Raw genomic sequence first — 17,987 nt, 5'->3', positions numbered from 1 at the left:
GCATGCTTATAATTTTCGTTACGCTCCAGGATATGATTAATAGGATCTGGCGGCCTCACATACCCCTCCTGATGAATTTCCATATTACGCCACGACCAAATCGCATGGCACGTTATGATCCAAGTGTCCCTCCATATAGTAGTAACCCCACCATGGTAATTAAGATTAAGCTTGAGCCAGTAATCTAAATCACTAGCGAAAAACTCCAACCCGATATCACTAGGAACCAAAGTTTTCCAGATTCTTAAATTGATTGGACAATCTCGCAGAGCATGTAAAGTGGTTTCACAGACATTCCCACAAAGCATGCAAACCGCACTCCCAAGACCTTTCTTGCTCTTGCTGTAATTAGTAAGAAGCCTATCATGCTTGAGGATCCACATAAAGCTTTTACACCTCTCCGGCACCGAAGAAAAACAACGTACTTATAAGTACACCCTACCTTGCAACAGTTGATCAACTTGTAATGATATCCTTTTATTAACATGTGTAAAATGTGTTTTTCGTAGTAGTGTATGGATCAAAAGTGCAACTCTCTTCCCCTTTATTGATTTCACTATAACTAAAAATCAGTTTTTTAAAAACCTAAAAAATATATCAATCATTCTAAAATATTAAAGAAGAATGAATTACGAGGGAAAAAATAATTACAAAAAAAAATGATTTTTTTAAAACAAATAAAATACTAAATTAATTAACAAACAAATAAAACTAAGTTTTTTATTTAAGACATTAATTAAAACCAATTTATTTTACGTTCTCGACAAACTAGTAACAAATAATTGTTATCTATGAAATCTCATTCTTCTTCTTCTTTTTTTTTTTTTTTTATAAGCAAGAAATCTCATTCTAATAAATTCATTTAATAAGATTTCCTTAATTAATAATAATATTTTAACAAAGAATAATAACTTTAATATTGAAAGTAAAATATTTAATAAATGTTTTAAGGACCATGCACAATCTAAGACACATAAAATCAATGTTTTAATTTAAAATAAATTAAAACCATTTAATCTTTCCTTACACGGTACATTAGTAACAATAATATTAGATCCATCTACGGAACATGTTGAGGAAGAACACTTCTGTAGGTGCATCTATGGAATAATTTATGTAGTTTATTCCAGCATTTTGTAATTCTGTGGGATTTTGGCAAAATAGGTATAGTGCACCCCAATAATATTTCAAGAGAATTAGCTACTTTAGTCGATATTTGTACGAGTATTGATGGGGTAGTCGCAAATGTGGTAGATGTCGGAGGTGACTTTAGTAGCAAGCAAGACTTTGATGATCGTGAAAGCATGCTAACATGAATTCGTAGGAATGCAACTAACCTTGGTTTTGGTGTGGTGATAGGAAGATCGGATAATGGTACGCCAAGAAGAAACCCGTTTGTAACAATATTGTGCGAAAGAAGCGCGAAATACCATCCTCCTCTAAAGAATTTTAAAAGAGACAACACGGGAACTAGAAAATGCAAGTGTCTGTTTAAAATCCGTTGTTACATGTTGGCTAGCAAGAAATAGAGATTATCTGTTATTAGTGGTTTGCATAAAGGGTGCTCTGAAGAAAGTGAAGTCTGCGCCAAATGACAACTCGACAACACGGTCTCCTTCATATTGTGAGCACGTCGACAAACGCTTTCCCGAGTCACCTGCTCCGGAATCGCAAAAATCTCAAAAGAGTTCAAGCAAGGGACCAATTTTAAAACCAGAGAAAAGCAACGTTGGTGGGATGAATTTGAAGGCGACATTGATTCCGGTCTAATGATGCATGAATCAGATGACATTGTTTTAACTGTTGTAATATCTTATATCTCTTAGTTTTCTTAATTTTTTTGTTTGAAATTTTGTTGTAATGCCGATTAATCAATGAATCAATGCATGGGTCTTTAATGGTTAAAAATGTTGTTGTTCTGGTTTCCTGGGTCTAGGCTGATTCCGTAGAAGCATCTACGGAAGTCTTCCGTAAGTGCATCTATGGAACAAAATAACGTTAAACAAAAAAAAAAAAGAGTGCTTTCGGAGATGCATCTACGGAAGCACGAAAGCAGCTTTGTCAATTCGGTGGTGCGCCTCATACCTATGGGGTGGGTTAAGAAATCTTCTTAGAAAACCCTTGCACATTCTCACCCAATTTCTATCACACTTGCAATTTTTACCCATTTTTGTAACCAGTAATTACCACGAAAAATAAACACAAAAAAAAACCTTTGTTTTTTAGTTTTTACCAAAAAGGGAGTCAAGAATCTCTCTTCCCTTTCACTCACGTGTAAGCAAGCATCCACCTTTACAAAACCTGTGAAGCACGGGTACTCTATTTTAGATAAAGTACCGGTACCAGGTACCGATACGCGTACGGTACGTACCTGGTACGTATCGAAGCCGTACCAATTTTTTTAATTTTATTTTTAAGCTGGTACAATAACAGGTACACATTTAGTATCACGTATCCAACTTTTTAAATTTTTTCAAATGATACAATACAAGCTTTTTTTAATGGATATAAATTAAATTATATATTCTATTTATAACTAAAAAAAGTGAAAGAAAAACCAAAACCTACTACAAATTTAAGATACAATAGCACAAATATAATAGTGCTTTTTAATAAAATGCTATTAAAATTTGAACAAAGTGATTTATAATAGCACTTTTCTTCGGGCGCTATTATAAATGATCCCAAATAATAGCGATTTTAGTTAAAACGCTATTCTAGTATGATAACGAAAATAAAAAATAAAGTTTATTAGCACTTTTCAATTAAACGATATTATAAAAGGTGTCCTTTGTTAGCAATTTTTTAAAAGCGCTATTGTAGAATTTCTTCAAATTAAAAATAGGGTTAATGAACTTTTTGGTCCCTCTAAATATTGCAGATTTCGTTTTTAGTCCCTCCAAAATTTTCCTTTAAGAAATCGTCCTTTCAAAATTTTTTGTCTAAACTATTGGTCCCCAACATCAAATTTGCTAGAGATTAGCTACGACTTTAGCCACCAATTAGCTACGAAATTTGACGTTAGGGACCAATAGTTCGGAAGAAAAATTTTGAAGAGACGATTTCTTGAAGGAAAATTTTGGAGGGATTAAAAACGAAATTTGAAATATTTAAAGGGACGAAAAAGTTCATTAACCCTTAAAAATATTATGCCCAAAATTCATTTGAACTTATGGACCATTTATAAAAACAAATAAACTCAGATCTTTTATCAAAAAAGAAAAAGAACACAGAGCCTTCACGCTCACCAAGTCTCACTACCATCGAGCATACCTTCCTTCCTCTAAATCATCGTCGAGCTCACCTTGCCATCTTTCCTCGTTGATTATTCTTTCCGTAGAACTCAATTTCATTAATCTCTCTATTGAACACAAACTCCACTGAAGAACTCAGAAACCCTAAAATTCAAATTGATTAACCCAGAATTCAAAAATCCAGAAAATTGATTGAACTAAAAAATCGATTGATTTGTTTCCAGAAATCTTGACACGAATTTGTTCGTTTCGGTCTCATTCTTATCCTTCGTACTTCGTCTTGTTGTCGTGTGCTCCGTAACAATTATCCTTCAAGGGTTTGCACTTTGGTTGAGTTTTGTATGACATGCCATATCACTCGCTAACATCTATCTGTCAATGAAACCCTGTCACAAATCCTCATGCAAGATTTGCCTCTACCTCTTTGAGCTACTTCGGTTTGAGGTTAATTTCTTAATATTGAAAGTGTTAAGGTTCAGTATTTAGAGTTATTTAACATTCTTATTCTCTCTATACTTATTACACTTTGTTTTGGTTTGTTGATGGTTTTGTTTCATATCTTTCTTTGAACATGTGCGAGGAGAAGGAGGTTTCATCTGTCTGTGAAGAAACCAAGTAGAAAATAAAGATTATAGAAAACATGGTGCATCACAGCCTCTAAACAAATGTAAGTTATAATTTTTGTCAACAAATGCGTGTTCCTCTTCCTTTTAAATGATGCATGTGAACTAATGATGTTTTGAGTTTAATCATTTTGATGTAATTGATAGCATATATTTATGAGATAAAATTATTCTTACAATTTGTATAATCATCTATAAAACATTTTATTTTAATAGTGAATCTACGTTTTGTTTCAATATAAGTACTTAGATTCTCAAACTAGTTAATGATAAGGAAGCTAACAGTGCCCATTTACAATCTAAGTGTTAGAAGTTAAAACCAAATATTAGTGTGACAATATAAGTATGGAGCTAGTCAATTGACCCATGATTGAAGCCAAAGTGAAAGCCTAAATGCCATTGATATATTTCCACTAATTGACTCCAAATATCTGTTCCTTTTTGTTGTCAATCTCTGCCGGTTGTGTCCATTCTTTGTTGGTCTATCTTCAATCTCTTTTGGGTGAGTTGTCCAACTTTTCTTTTTGGCTTCAATCTTTTGATACTGTCTCGTGGTTCTTGAGTTTTCCTCAGTAATTTTCATCAGATGTTTGTAGACTTCTTTTAAACCTTTTCAAAATTTGTTTATTTTTCCCTTTGAATTATATTGAAATCAGTGAAGTATGTATATTAATTTGAATTAATTTTTATTGCATCTGAATTATTATTATTATTATTATTATTATTATTATTATTATTATTATTATTTTAAATTGTATTTGAATTATTGTTTGACAGAGGATAGAAGCAGAACTTAACTCTGTTAGCTTAATCTCAGTTTATGTTACAGTTTTGAAGCAAGATGAAAGAGAAGAAACTCATGAAAATGAATATGAAAAAGAAAATCCTGCATCTGAACTAGAGAAGGTTTCTCTTTTAAATGATCAAGAAAAGCCTACAGAAGCAAATGAAAGTAAGCTTTAGCATGTGTTGAAAAGTATGTTGTTTGTCATTGTGTTTTTTATTGTGTTAGATGTGTCTTTTCCTATAGCTTGACGTTAGATATAATTCAGTTAATTATTAATATTGCTACTGATTGCTAGTTCAGTGTTATTGATGCTTAATCAAATGATGTGTAAGGAACTATCCTAATTTGTGAAATATGTTCTTGAAGTATATATTGAATTTTAACATGTTTTCTTATCATCTGTGTATATGCAGGTTGAAGTGGGTATTTAAGGTATATTCTCTTCTGTAACCAATTTTCATTCCACTTCAAGGATGCATTTTGAGTCTTTGTTTTGGCTGAGTTAGCCGATAGGGGATGGAAGATTGTGAAGAAATGAGTCATGGATGAGTTTTAAGTCATTGCAGGCAACCATTATCATATGCTAACATGATGTAGCGTCGGTGTAGAATTTTGAGATTAGAGTAATCCTTATCCCAATACTGTTGGAGGTCACTTATTAGTTTCGTATTAGTAATTCTGTTAGTGAAAATTGATTCTTGTTGTGAAGATAATAGTTTTAAATGTCAGCAACCATAGTGATTTTAATGCCAACCAACATATTATTATGATAATGGCTTGTGTGAGAGTTCATATTAGTAATGATTCTCTAGATAATTTAAAGTGTTCTATCTTATTTAAAAACTATCTTTGGAGATATAAATGTAAAACGTTTCCCCATATAAAAATAATTTAAGTTTTTTATGTGATGCTGCAAATTAGTGACAGTTACTTTCCATTGGTTCTGTATTATATTTACTTTCACACTATATTTATTCACGTGGCTTATATGAAATTTATTTTGCTTATTTGATGTGTGTTGCTACTATAACTTAATAGCATTCTTTTTATATATGGCATGCATGGGTTGAAGCAACTTGAACAAGTACCTTAGGTCTCATCACTGCATTTTATTTGGGTTTCTCATCATATATATATTGTTTTTAAATAGACTTTTAATAGCGCCTTTTTGAAAAGTGCTATTATAGATATGGTATATGATGTGGCTTGAATTGAGTTATGATAGCGCTTTTATAAGAAGCGTTATTAAAGCATCCACTATTAATAGCACTTTTAAACGCTATCATAGGGTGCTTATCTATAATAGCGGCGGCTTTAATAGCGCTTAAAAGCGCTATTAAATACTCAAAAAAGCGCTATTAAAAACTGTTTTTGGTGTAATTGCTTTAAAACTTCTTTCACATCCAAGTTTTTCATCTTCTACTGAAAGAAATTGGAGCATATATGAATTTATTCACTCAAGAGTGTTGAGGATTTAGTTTTTGTTCATACAAATCTGCTTCTCTCAAAGATGAATGAAATCTATTTGATGGAGCTGATACTATTGAAGTTATTAGTCTTTCTTTCGATGAACCAGAGCTATAAACTGCTATGTTTAATAATATTGGAGAGGAAAATATTAATACTCAATCATGATTTCATGATTTATTGATACTTTTTAAGTATGATTTATTTACGTTGTTGCGCAGATATTAACTTTTTTAAGCAAATAGTTTTTTAATTTTAATGTTTTGTAGTTATTTACACTAGCGTAACGGGCACTCACGTGCCCGTCTATTCGCTTTCTTCGGTGTGCAAGCGGATAAAAATTTAAACAGTATTTTTCATGTGTTGATTTTTTTATTTAATTATTTATAAAATAAAAAAATAAAATGAAAAAGAAATAAAAACTATCATATAACAATTGTTAAAGAGAAGTTGAAGTTTAGAAAAACTGAAAAGGTATAATTGGAAGAAAAATAGGCTACACCAAAATTATGTTTTGCCTTTATAAATTGTTATAGATAATATAATTCTTTTTAAAAAATTATACTAACGTACCTGTACTTTAATTTTTCTAAAAATGTCATACTCCGTATCAGTACCCGTATCGGGTACTTGGTACGCACCCGTACTTATGCAATGCAGCAGAAAACCAACATCAACCAAAACACCATTAACCCTAAACTCTCCATAAAACCTACATCACATATTCTTCTTCAATCATACAACCATATCCTAACATAATCACAACCTGTAAACTTCTAACCATAAACCTTTAAACCTTTTCTCACCACCTTCTGAAAACCATAACACTTTAATCTTCATCACTTCTAATAAACCTACACCAATTTCACCTCTATCATAAAATTCTCAAACAACCATTTTCAAACTCACACCATTCACCTAAATCATTACATAAACAACAAGTCCACTACATCATTTCACTAACAAAAGACAACTTGTAACATCAACCAGTATCATACTAAACAATTACCCAACCATAAACAAACAATTTGACACCTTATTCACCACCTAAACCTGTTCACTCAAAAACAATAAACAAAACCAAAGCAAACAAGGCTAGATCTAAAATATGAAACAAAAATGGAAAAGTAGAGGAACTCGGATCGGAAGGTGAAACATCTTCGTCGATCCTTCCATCGTGCGCACAACTACGCATCCGCTGCAAACAGTTTGTGAGCATATACTAATGGTTTAATTGGATGTTTGTAATATATGACAATGGTGTGTGTATACATATATATATATATATATATATATATATATATATATATATATATATATATATATATATATATATATATATATATATATATATATTTGTAAATAATATTTTTTACTTACGTAAAAAATATTTAGGTTTGTAATATATCCATAAAATACAAATACAAAAAATACAGGTTTGTAATATATTAAAAAATAAAATTAAATTAAGAAAAATAAAGTATTTCACTAAGGTTATTTACATTAACCGTTATGATAGGTAGTGCGCCAATTATATATTGCATAACATTTGTTTACTATAATCGTTATGATAGATACCGCGCTAACTAGTTTATCAAACAATCACACCTCCGTGGTGGAAAATAACATACTTATAAGTACACCCTACCTTGCAACAGTTGATCAACTTGTAATGATATCCTTTGATTAACATTTGTAAAATGTGTTTTTCGTAGTAGTGTATGGATCAAAAGTGCAACTCTCTTCCCCTTTATTGATTTCACTACAGCTAAAAATCAGTTTTTCAAAAACCTAAAAAATATATCAATCATTCTAAAATATTAAGGAAAGAATGAAGTACGAAAGAAAAAATATTTACAAAAGAAAAATTGATTTTTTTAAAACAAATAATATACTAAATTAATTAGCAAACAAATAAAATTAGGTTTTTTATTTAAGACATTAATTAAAACCAATTTATTTTACGATCTCAACAAACTAGTAAAAAGTAATTGTTATCTATGAAAGCTCATTCTAATAAATTCAATTAATAAGATTTCTTTAATTAATAATAATATTTTAACAAAGAATAATAACTTTAATATTGAAAGTAAAATATTTAATAAATGTTTTAAGGACCATGCAGAATCTAAGACACATAAAATCAACGTTTTAATTTAAAATAAATTAAAACCATTTAACCTTTCCTACACGGTACATTAGTAACAATAATATTAGAAGTTGATTTCCTTTTAAATCAAATACAAACTGTATTTTTTTTGGTTTATCACCATCGATTTAGTTCAGTTCGAGGGCAGCCGCTAATACGCATAAACATTTACTTATGCATGGTGCATAAGTTAACCTAAGCCCTTGGATCAATATTTCCATCTAATGGCTAGAAATCACCATATATATATATATATATATATATATATATATATATATATATATATATATATATATATATATATATATATATATATATATATATATATTTACTAAAAACAGAAAAAAAAAAACGTTTTGCTGATTTTTTTCCTTCTCAATTCAACGACTCGACATCTTTTTCTTCTCAACTCACCACCGTCGCCACCGCCAATCTCCGCCGATCACCACCGTCTTCATCCTTCCTTCCCAACACATCACCACTGTTGCCATGCTTCCTTCCCAACACCTCATCACCGTCACCTTTCTTCGCCGCCATCAATAACTCATTCCGGTGATTCCTCACAGCTCACTTTCATCCACAAAATCATAGGTATTGGATTTTACACTTGTTAAATTGAATTTTAGATGATTCACACTTCAATTTCTGAATTTCTATAGAACTGATTGTTAAACCTAATTCAAGAATTCATTGAGTAATGTGTGTACTATGGTTGAGTAGTGTTACGATTTCATGAGTAATGTATATTTTGATAGAATAACCTTGCATACTTCCATGAGTAATGTGCAATATATTTTGATAGAATAACCTTGCCTACTGTATAATATTAAATTGAATTTTAGAATTCCCACTTCAATTTCTGATTTCTTTCTTGCAATATGTGATTACCTAATGCGAGAATTCATCGAGTAATGTGTAATATGGTTGAGTAATGTTAGGATTCCATGAGTAATGTGCAATATATTTTGATAGAATAACCTTGACTGTATAATATTGAATATGCATATCTATCTTTCCTATTATTAAAGTGGTAATTTGTATTTTGTAGGTTGTGTTGCTAATGGATGAGATTTCGTCTTCCACAAATGTCACTCAAGATGTTGGTTCAATCTCCGATGAAAATAAAGAATCGTGGCAACATTTTGTCTTCCACGACCTTTCATCAATCAAGGATTTCTATGCTAAATACGCTCATGAAAAGGGATTTAGCGTGAGAAGAAATTTGCACTCCTTCTTTGATTCTCGTAACAAAAAAACGGACATTGTTCAATATATCCGTTATGTTTGTAACAAGCATGGTTTCAAGCACGGAAGTCGGGCGGATCCTAAGAACAAGACAAACTCGGATACTCCTGTTCTCATTGAATATCACAAAGAGAAAGAACTTCCCAAGGAAAGGATTGGTTGCCCAGCTAGTATTTCGTTGAAGTATGATTCCAATGTTAAAGGTTATCACATATACAAATGGAATGTTACTCATAACCACCCTCTCCATAAACCCGAGCATTCGCATTACTTGAGATCGGCTCGAGAGATTAGTGAGCCTAAAAAACAACTTGCTATAGTAAATTCAAAATCAGGCATGTCTGTAAGATCCTCCTTTCAAGTTATGCGTCAAATACCTGGTGGTTCAAAGAACCTTGGGTATTGCTTCCAAGATTTAAAGAACTTTCTCACCACTGTTCGACAAAAGGAAATGGTCATTGGTGATGCAACTATTATCCAAGAATATCTTAGAAACGAAGCTTTGAGGAACCCATCATTTTATTATGATATCCAAGTAGATTCTGAAGAGAACATAGCTAGTATTTTCTGGTCAGATGCAATCATGCAGCAAGACTATGAATTATTTGGTGATCTCATCAGTTTCGACACAACTTATCGAACAAATACGGAGTATCGCCCATTAGGTATGTGTTCTATTCATTTCACTACTATTATATCAAGGTTCCATTTTATTTTGTAATTATCAGTGCATTGATATATTCTCTCTACCATATTTATTATTACATCATTATATATTAGTATAAAGATATATTGATAACATCCTTTGTTTTAGGTATGACACTGCTTTTATATTGATAACATCAATTGTTTTAACTTTTTTGTTATATGTTTTTGTCATACATACCATCTCCGTTCCTTGGATTTGTCAACCACCGTAAGAGTGTATTATTTGGTTGTGCCCTGCTCTACGATGAGACTTCAGCAAGTTTTGATTGGTTGTTTACCACTTTCCTGAAGTGCAATTTTTACAGACCAAGCTTCTGCTTTGATGAAGTCAGTTCCAAACATCTTTCCCGATGTCTTCCATGGGTTGTGTTCTTGGCACATGGGGGAGAATGCAAAGTCCAACTTAGGCTCTCGTTGCAATGGTGCATTTCTTGACGAACTACATCACTTGGTTTCGAATGTTGATGATGAGGCAGAGTTTGACTTCAATTGGAATAAGATGCTTCAAAATTGTTTTGGTGGTAAAGCCACTTCTGAATTTACTTGGCTTGTCCAGATTCATCATAATCGTACTCAATGGTCTTCTGCTTGGGTGAAATCACACTTCACTGCCGGTTTGAAGACCACACAGTTAAGCGAGTCGTTCAATGCCTTTCTTCGCCACTTTCTTCAGCCAGACCACTCACTTGTGCAATTCTTTATCCATTTCAATGTTATGGTTGAGAAAATGCGAGATAATCATGCTGATTGTGATTTCAAGGCTGCCAATACTAGGCCAAGAAACAATTATCCCAACAGCCAACTCATGAGGTCTGTTGTCGCCAAGTATACTCCAGCATCGTTTGCATTCATTCACAAGCAATATGATCTTTCTTTCAAATATTATTATGAGGAGGACACATCAAGAAGTTCAATTTCTAATAGAGTTTTCAAAGTGTTCACAATTCAACTTGTTCGTGATGTCGATGAGATGGATTTTGATAATGATGCCGCTGCGAATGTTTATATGTCGGTCGAAGAAGTTCCAGAAAACCTTCTTCCTAATGATCAAGATCCTTTGCGACTTGATGAGAGGGTTGCTACTGTAGATATTGGGAACAAGATTTTTACTTGTACATGTCGTATGTTCGAGAACCGGGGATTCTTATGTCGCCATGTTTTCAAGATATTAGACTTCTTAGGGAGTTCTGTCCAATACCAGTCCTTGAAGTCCATACCTGACCAATACATATTGAAGCATTGGACTAAAGGAATTCGTCCATCCCTTGATGCTTTAAAACCCATCAGTATTGGAGGTATTTAAGATACTACTTTTGCACAAAGATATCAACAAGCTTCTGGTGTTATGCTTCAGATTATAACCCGTGTTTGCATGGACCCTGATGCGTGCCAATTTTTTCTTAATGCTGCAATTGAATGTGGGAAGCAAGCGGAAGAGTTGATTGTTGCTAAAGGTGTTTCCGGTCAACCTTCATCTTCCAGGTCTGCATCTTGCAAAGATACTAGTGTTGCTGAACCTCTTGTAGTTGATTCTAGTGGAAAAGAGTTCAAAAAGAGACCCAATCCAATCAAGGCTAAGAAACGGCTCAAAAGTGATTATGAGTTAGCTAGGGAGAGACAAAGATTCATCGCACAGCGGAAGAAACAAAAGAAAGAAGAAGATGCTGCAAAATTAGCTTTAACAATCAACAATGTTGATTGATTTTCATTAAATTCTTCCCATTATTTTAGACAATTACATTTCAGTCTACTATTTGAAATTTTCATCATACTGTAAGCAGAATTTTATATTTCAGTCTACAATTTAATTGTTTCAAGATTCAATGTAAGGATCTTTCAAGATTCAATGTTAGCATAAAACAACTAAACCAGCCCTGTGTTATTCTCCTGAAAAATGTGAGACTGTATTGCACAAAATACTAGATCATACTCACATTGTTTGCTCCAGAACAACTCATAGTAGTACTCTCGTTGCGTCTCTTGAATATTTTTGTTATTTGTCTAATTTACCTTGTTACATAAAGGGAGTATTTTGCTTTACATTATAAAACCACCTGTGACATGTTAGGTTTTGTTTGCTCTTCTGGATGTCATCCAAATGATATCATTGGTTGTGAATAATGAGACTAGTTGTGTGATTAACTAGGCTTTAGAACTTAAAGTTGGTTTATGAACTTAGAAGTTGAATTTGATATATATATATATATATATATATATATATATATATATAAATTATGTGATTTGGTCCCTACCTACCTACTGTGTATTGTACTATTTTGGAACTTATACATCCTTTTAAGTTCAACAACTATGCTTTTTTATTAATCATATATTCTTCCTACCATCCTTTTAAGTTGAATTTTATAATGGAATTCCTAGTCTTTCAGCAATACTTTAGTTGACCTGGGATCTTAAAACACCCTTCTAACATCTTGGGTACAGAGTATTTCGTGTTTAATTTGACGTAAGAATAACAAAGATCTTTTATTTTACACCATATTAGTAATAGTATATCAGCAACATATTTTCTTTTATTCTATTAATTCGATTTAACACAAATATAGATGAAATAATACGCAATGACCACTTTTAAAATGAGTAAGATAGTCTTGTGTTGACTCTTAGTTCACCTGGGAACCTTTGATATAGTAATTGTCTTGATTTTTTATTAATATGGTTCATGGAATTATCTTGATTTTGAAGTAGAGTAATACAATGAATTGAGCTCAAAGAATATATTTAACACAATAGTAATAAAATGAATTGAGCTCAAAGAACTTATTTAACACAATAAAACTATGCTTTATTATGCATCCATCTTTGATAGTTTCTCTTAGTTAAATTACATGCACCTGTGTAAAACATAATTGCTGAAACAAAGCATGTATAGCAACATATCAATCAATACTAAGCATGTATTACTCAACACTCAACACTCAACACTCAATACTCAATACTCACTATCAATACTCAATACTTGAAACTCTACTCAATATTGCAATAAGATTACTAAAATAGGCAATGTCATTACTTAAATACTTGAAAGTATAAGTCAAACTAACCAGCCACATTAATCAATATTGTGCTATCAACATACAGTTAATACTAATCAATATAGTTACTAAACATCAAAATTATATTTCACTAAACACCAACATTATTACTACACAATTCAATATAGAGTTTTTTTCCTTTTTGTCCTATGTTTTTTTGTCTTCTTCCCGGCTTCTTTCTCGTTCTTGTCTATGACCTCTTCAGCTTCTTTCTCAAGGACTTGTGCCATAGAACATTCTTCCTCTTCTTCATGCAAGTTAGGGGCTGACTTCTTTGTCTTCACCTTTTTTTTGTTCTTCTCTGCTTCTTTCTCCAAGTCATCCGCCATAGCACATGCAGCCTCTTCTTCTGCCAAGGTCAGAGCTAACTTTGTCAAGTTTTGAAGCAGCTCATTGTCCTCACGCTTCAAGATGTCTAGCAGCACTTTTACTCTTTGAATCTCCATGAAATCATCTTGCTCTTCATTTGTCATCATATCCCAATGCTTAAAAAAAAAATCCCAAATTGCAGTTTGCTTGCTATCCCATTTCTCAATATATGTCAGAACAAATAGCCCGCATGATTTCCTATCATGTTGTAAAGGCAATTTCACATCCTCCCAACTCCATTCACTAAAGTCTATAGGTTCATTTCTCTTAGCATTTATCAACTCCATCCCATATCTCACTTTCCACTTCCCCCAGTTGTCCCATTCATCTTCTTTTCGAAATGTGAACCTTTCACAACTATTTAGAAATCCGAACCTCTGTTCTTTGAAATCAATCACATATGCAGCATAGTGACTCTTCAAATAAACTAGGAAAAACCACTGTAATGATGAAAAGAAATCATGAGTACAATAATCAACATGGAACTTAATACTATCAAAACAGATTACTCAATACAGATTACTCAGTACAGATTACTCAGTACAGATTACTCAATACTATCAACATATTAATCAAAACAGATTGCTATAGCTAACCTTGTAATTAATCAAAACAGATTACTCAATACTATCAACATATTACTTAAACATTATTGAATATTATCCTACATATTTTCTATGCACAGTAACTTGGCCCTATTTAAACTATGTATACTATTATGTAGATGTAACGCCGCAACAATATATTTACAACATGTTCAATACTAGCACAATATTAAGCAAAAATGTACTTACATATTCAGGATTTTCGATGTCTATATCATTAAAATCCATGTATTTGAGTTGTCTTATTAAATCTTCTGCATACTCAGCCACTACATGGGCTTCTCTATGATCCTTTTTGCGTCTAGTGATCTTGACGCCATGCTCAAACTATGTGCAAATAATTATAACAAAATACATTTAATATGGGAATTTAAACAATGAAGATATTGTAAATTTTAGTTAATTAAAACTAATCAATATGTGATACTTACTTCATATGTAACCGGGAATATGAACCTTTTCATCTTTCCTTTCATCCTCTCTTTTTTATTCAAGAAACTAAAATAGTTTCCAATGACATCCCCCTCTAACTTACAATCCTTCTTGAGACAAAATAAGGATCCCCTGTTAAGGTTTTCTAACATCTTGCATTTGTCTTGGAACAATACCTCCCTTCATGTTAAAATCATTATCAATTAGAGATGAAATATAATGAATCTCATTTAAAAATTGAAGTTAAAAAAATATTAAATGGCTGGAATTAAAAAATCAACGTACATAGCTCCTCCATTTGCTTCTGCCAATGTCCAGGCATAGTTGACCAATTGTGTGTCTTCCTCACTCAATTTTGCCTTCTTCATTTGCATTACATATGGGGATCTAAAGTATTGTGACAATGCTGAGATCTTTTTTGGAAGCGGAAACTGTTCATTTTGTGGTATGTTCTCCATAAGTGTGTATGTTGCCACATCAGATGGTGACTTTCTACTTTCTTCCATTGGTATTACTACTTCCAATGATATAGGAGTACTGAATCCTAGACTAAAAGAAGGCTGACCCCAATCAGAATCATTCATCTCAGCTGTATCACCATGCTTCTCTTGACTTTCTTTTTCAGGCTGATTTGCATCATCTTCTTTTCCGGGCTGTTCTGCATCATCCTCTTTATCAACTAAATTTGCAGCTTGTTCTTCAAGCCCATGATCCGAATCATCATCCTTGTCTTCACTCTCAACCAATTCAGGACTTGCATTTCTAGGCTCATGTGCATCATCCTCTTTATCTCCAACTTCTTTTCCCGTATTAGAACGATGCTCCTTGTCTCCAACTTCTTTTCCTTTTCTCATTGAAGACACAGCTTCCTCTGCCTGTTTGACCCCATAAGTCTTCCAATCTGCCCAAAACTTCAGCTTTTCATCACAAATTTTTATTTGTTTTTTAGCCTGCAATGTACATAAAACCACTCAAATGAATAGCCACATATTACTCAAACTAAGCATGTATAGCCACATATTAAACATGTACTCTCAAACTGTAATACTGAATACTACTCTAACAATGAATAGCCATATATTATGCAATACTCAATACTCAAACTATAGCACTCAATACTGAATATTAAAATAACAATGAATGGTCATATATTACACAATACTCGATACTCAAATAACAATGAATGACCATATATTAAGCATTACTCAATACTCAATACTGCTAATATATTACACTACTAAATTTGAATAGAGTATTTCGTTCAGATATACCTCTTCTAATGCGTAGTCTTGTGGAGCCAAATGAGCCTCCATCATTTCATCATCCACATTTTGTGTCTTTCGCTTTTTCCCTTTTCTTTGGATCACTTTCTCTCTACTACGTTTTGCAGTCTCAGCAATTTTGTCATGCATCACTTCATCATCCATGTCTTTTGCTGCCATACTACTTTCTGGAATATCACAATCTTGTTTATCAAGAACGATCACCTTGTTGAAACCTCCCTTCTCCTTTATTTTCTTCAACTCCAAGCTCACAATGTCATCCTCCCAATTTCCACAACTTGGTGGTTTTTCAACTATTTTGTTCTTTTTGGTTGTTTGCACCATATCTAAAAAATGTACCTACAATGAAGATATTAAATTTGATTATTAAATAAAATTTAAAGAGGATACATTCAATGAAAACAATATTTTAATAGATTACATACTAGAAGAAAGTGGAAGTCTGCTTTCCCAGAACATGCATCTTTCTTAATCCCTCCGTTAGCATGTTGAATTAAGTGTTGACACCAGTTGTAGTTACTAACTTTCTTTACTTCGCTCAACACTTTAGCATAGTTCAAACTAACCAAATATGAAGTAGTAGGGCAAAGAATGGTTCCGATAGCCAATAATATAAAACCTTTTGCCCAAGCTTTGTTCTTTGTGATTTCAAACTTCATCAATTTTTCATACAAAACATTGGTATGTATGTTGATCATACTATCATAAGTCTCCCCTATGTACCCGAGCTGCTCCTTAAATTTCTTCAACTTTTCTTTATTTGATTTGTCAACCTTTTCCAAATCAATTATCTTCTTACCCCTTGGCAAATCATATACCCTCTTCACATCTTCTTCTCCAACAGTAATTCTTGCATTTTCATTGACAATCATTCCCCTATGTTTGTCAAAGTTATTTAAAATCCAGCTTACAAATACCCCCGGGATAATGGTGATGTTCAGTTTCAACAATCCGCCAAATCCACATTCCTTAATATACTTCTCTTTCATAATACAGTCTTCTTTCTTACTAGGATCTTTCTTTCCCTCGTTCAACAACAAAACTAATTCTGTCAGCTTCTTAGGAAAACACCTATGCAATATCCTTGATGAAGTTTTTTTTGTTTTTCTTATTTCTCATATCAGCATTTTCATCCTCTTTCTCTTCTATGCTAACTGCTTCACCAATACGATCATTTAAGTCTTCCTCTTCTGTTGTCTCTAAATCTTCTGAATGGTCATTGTTGTCAATTCTTGTCGCATATCTTGTTTTCATATCTGTCCATACAACATATTACTCAATAACAAGAACAGAAAGTAAGGAACATAACATACTCAATATTAATTACATATTACTCAAATCCAAAAACAGATTATTCAAATCCTTACTTCTATGCAATATCCTTGATGAAGTGTTTTTGCTTTTCTTATTTCTCATATCAGGAACTTCATCCTCTTCCTCTTCTATGCTAACTGCTGCACCAGTACGATCATTTAAGTCTCCCTCTTCTGTTGTCTCTAAATCTTCTGAATGGTCATTGTTGTCAATTCTTGCTGCAGATCTTGTTTTCATATCTGTCCATACAACATATTACTCAATAACAAGGACAGAAAGTAAGGAACAGAACATACTCAATATTAACAACATATTACTCAAATCCTAATACAGATTATTCAAATCCTTACTTCTAGGAACTTAAACGCTAGATATTTAAAACTATTTGTTTGGCCTTAAGATTTTAACCTTAGTATCCAACACCAAACATCAACTGAAGTGCAAATTTGAGTTTATAATTTCTCAATCAAGAAATTAAAAGGCTAACAACATGTCAATCAACCAATATGCATTAATATCTGAAATATGAAATATATATTGCATAAAGAGTGCAGATCAAACAATTATTTCAACACCACTCAGTACTCAAATCTGAAATCCAACACTAAGTCAACACATATTACTCAGAAACATACACAGAAACATATTACTCAAATCTATAAATTACACTAAGATATCATGCATATTACTCAAACATA

The 17,987-nt window shown here is 32.3% G+C and overlaps 1 protein-coding gene and 1 long non-coding RNA gene across 5 annotated transcripts; both read left to right on the top strand.

The window, feature by feature from the left end:
- Positions 1-3,218: 3,218 nt before the first annotated feature.
- On the top strand, positions 3,219-5,465 carry LOC131614893 (uncharacterized). 4 transcript variants are annotated; one of them, XR_009287672.1, is made up of 4 exons: positions 3,219-3,698; positions 3,838-3,921; positions 4,707-4,829; positions 5,078-5,465. It is a non-coding gene; the product is annotated as an uncharacterized LOC131614893 (long non-coding RNA). The 4 variants fall into 4 exon arrangements; XR_009287671.1 differs by having other exon boundaries at positions 4,695-4,829; XR_009287670.1 differs by having other exon boundaries at positions 3,219-3,921; positions 5,078-5,463.
- Positions 5,466-9,340: 3,875 nt separating this feature from the next.
- On the top strand, positions 9,341-11,536 carry LOC131652168 (protein FAR1-RELATED SEQUENCE 5-like). The gene is made up of 2 exons (XM_058921958.1): positions 9,341-10,190; positions 10,539-11,536. Exons 1-2 carry the CDS (start codon positions 9,341-9,343, stop codon positions 11,534-11,536), a joined length of 1,848 nt encoding a protein of 615 aa, XP_058777941.1.
- Positions 11,537-17,987: the final 6,451 nt, after the last annotated feature.

This window comes from Vicia villosa, linkage group LG1 (genome assembly GCF_029867415.1).
Source record: "Vicia villosa cultivar HV-30 ecotype Madison, WI linkage group LG1, Vvil1.0, whole genome shotgun sequence".
Classification (NCBI taxonomy): Eukaryota; Viridiplantae; Streptophyta; class Magnoliopsida; order Fabales; family Fabaceae; genus Vicia; species Vicia villosa.
Note: the sequence above shows the minus strand (reverse complement) of the source record. Positions and strands in the feature narration are given on the sequence as shown.

Excerpts from the sequence above, each read along its gene's own strand:
- LOC131652168 (XM_058921958.1), top strand. The coding sequence starts at position 9,341 with ATGGATGAGATTTCGTCTTCCACAAATGTCACTCAAGATGTTGGTTCA. Across the intron at positions 10,191-10,538 it reads TACGGAGTATCGCCCATTAG|ACCAAGCTTCTGCTTTGATG; the intron begins GTATGTGTTCTA and ends CAATTTTTACAG.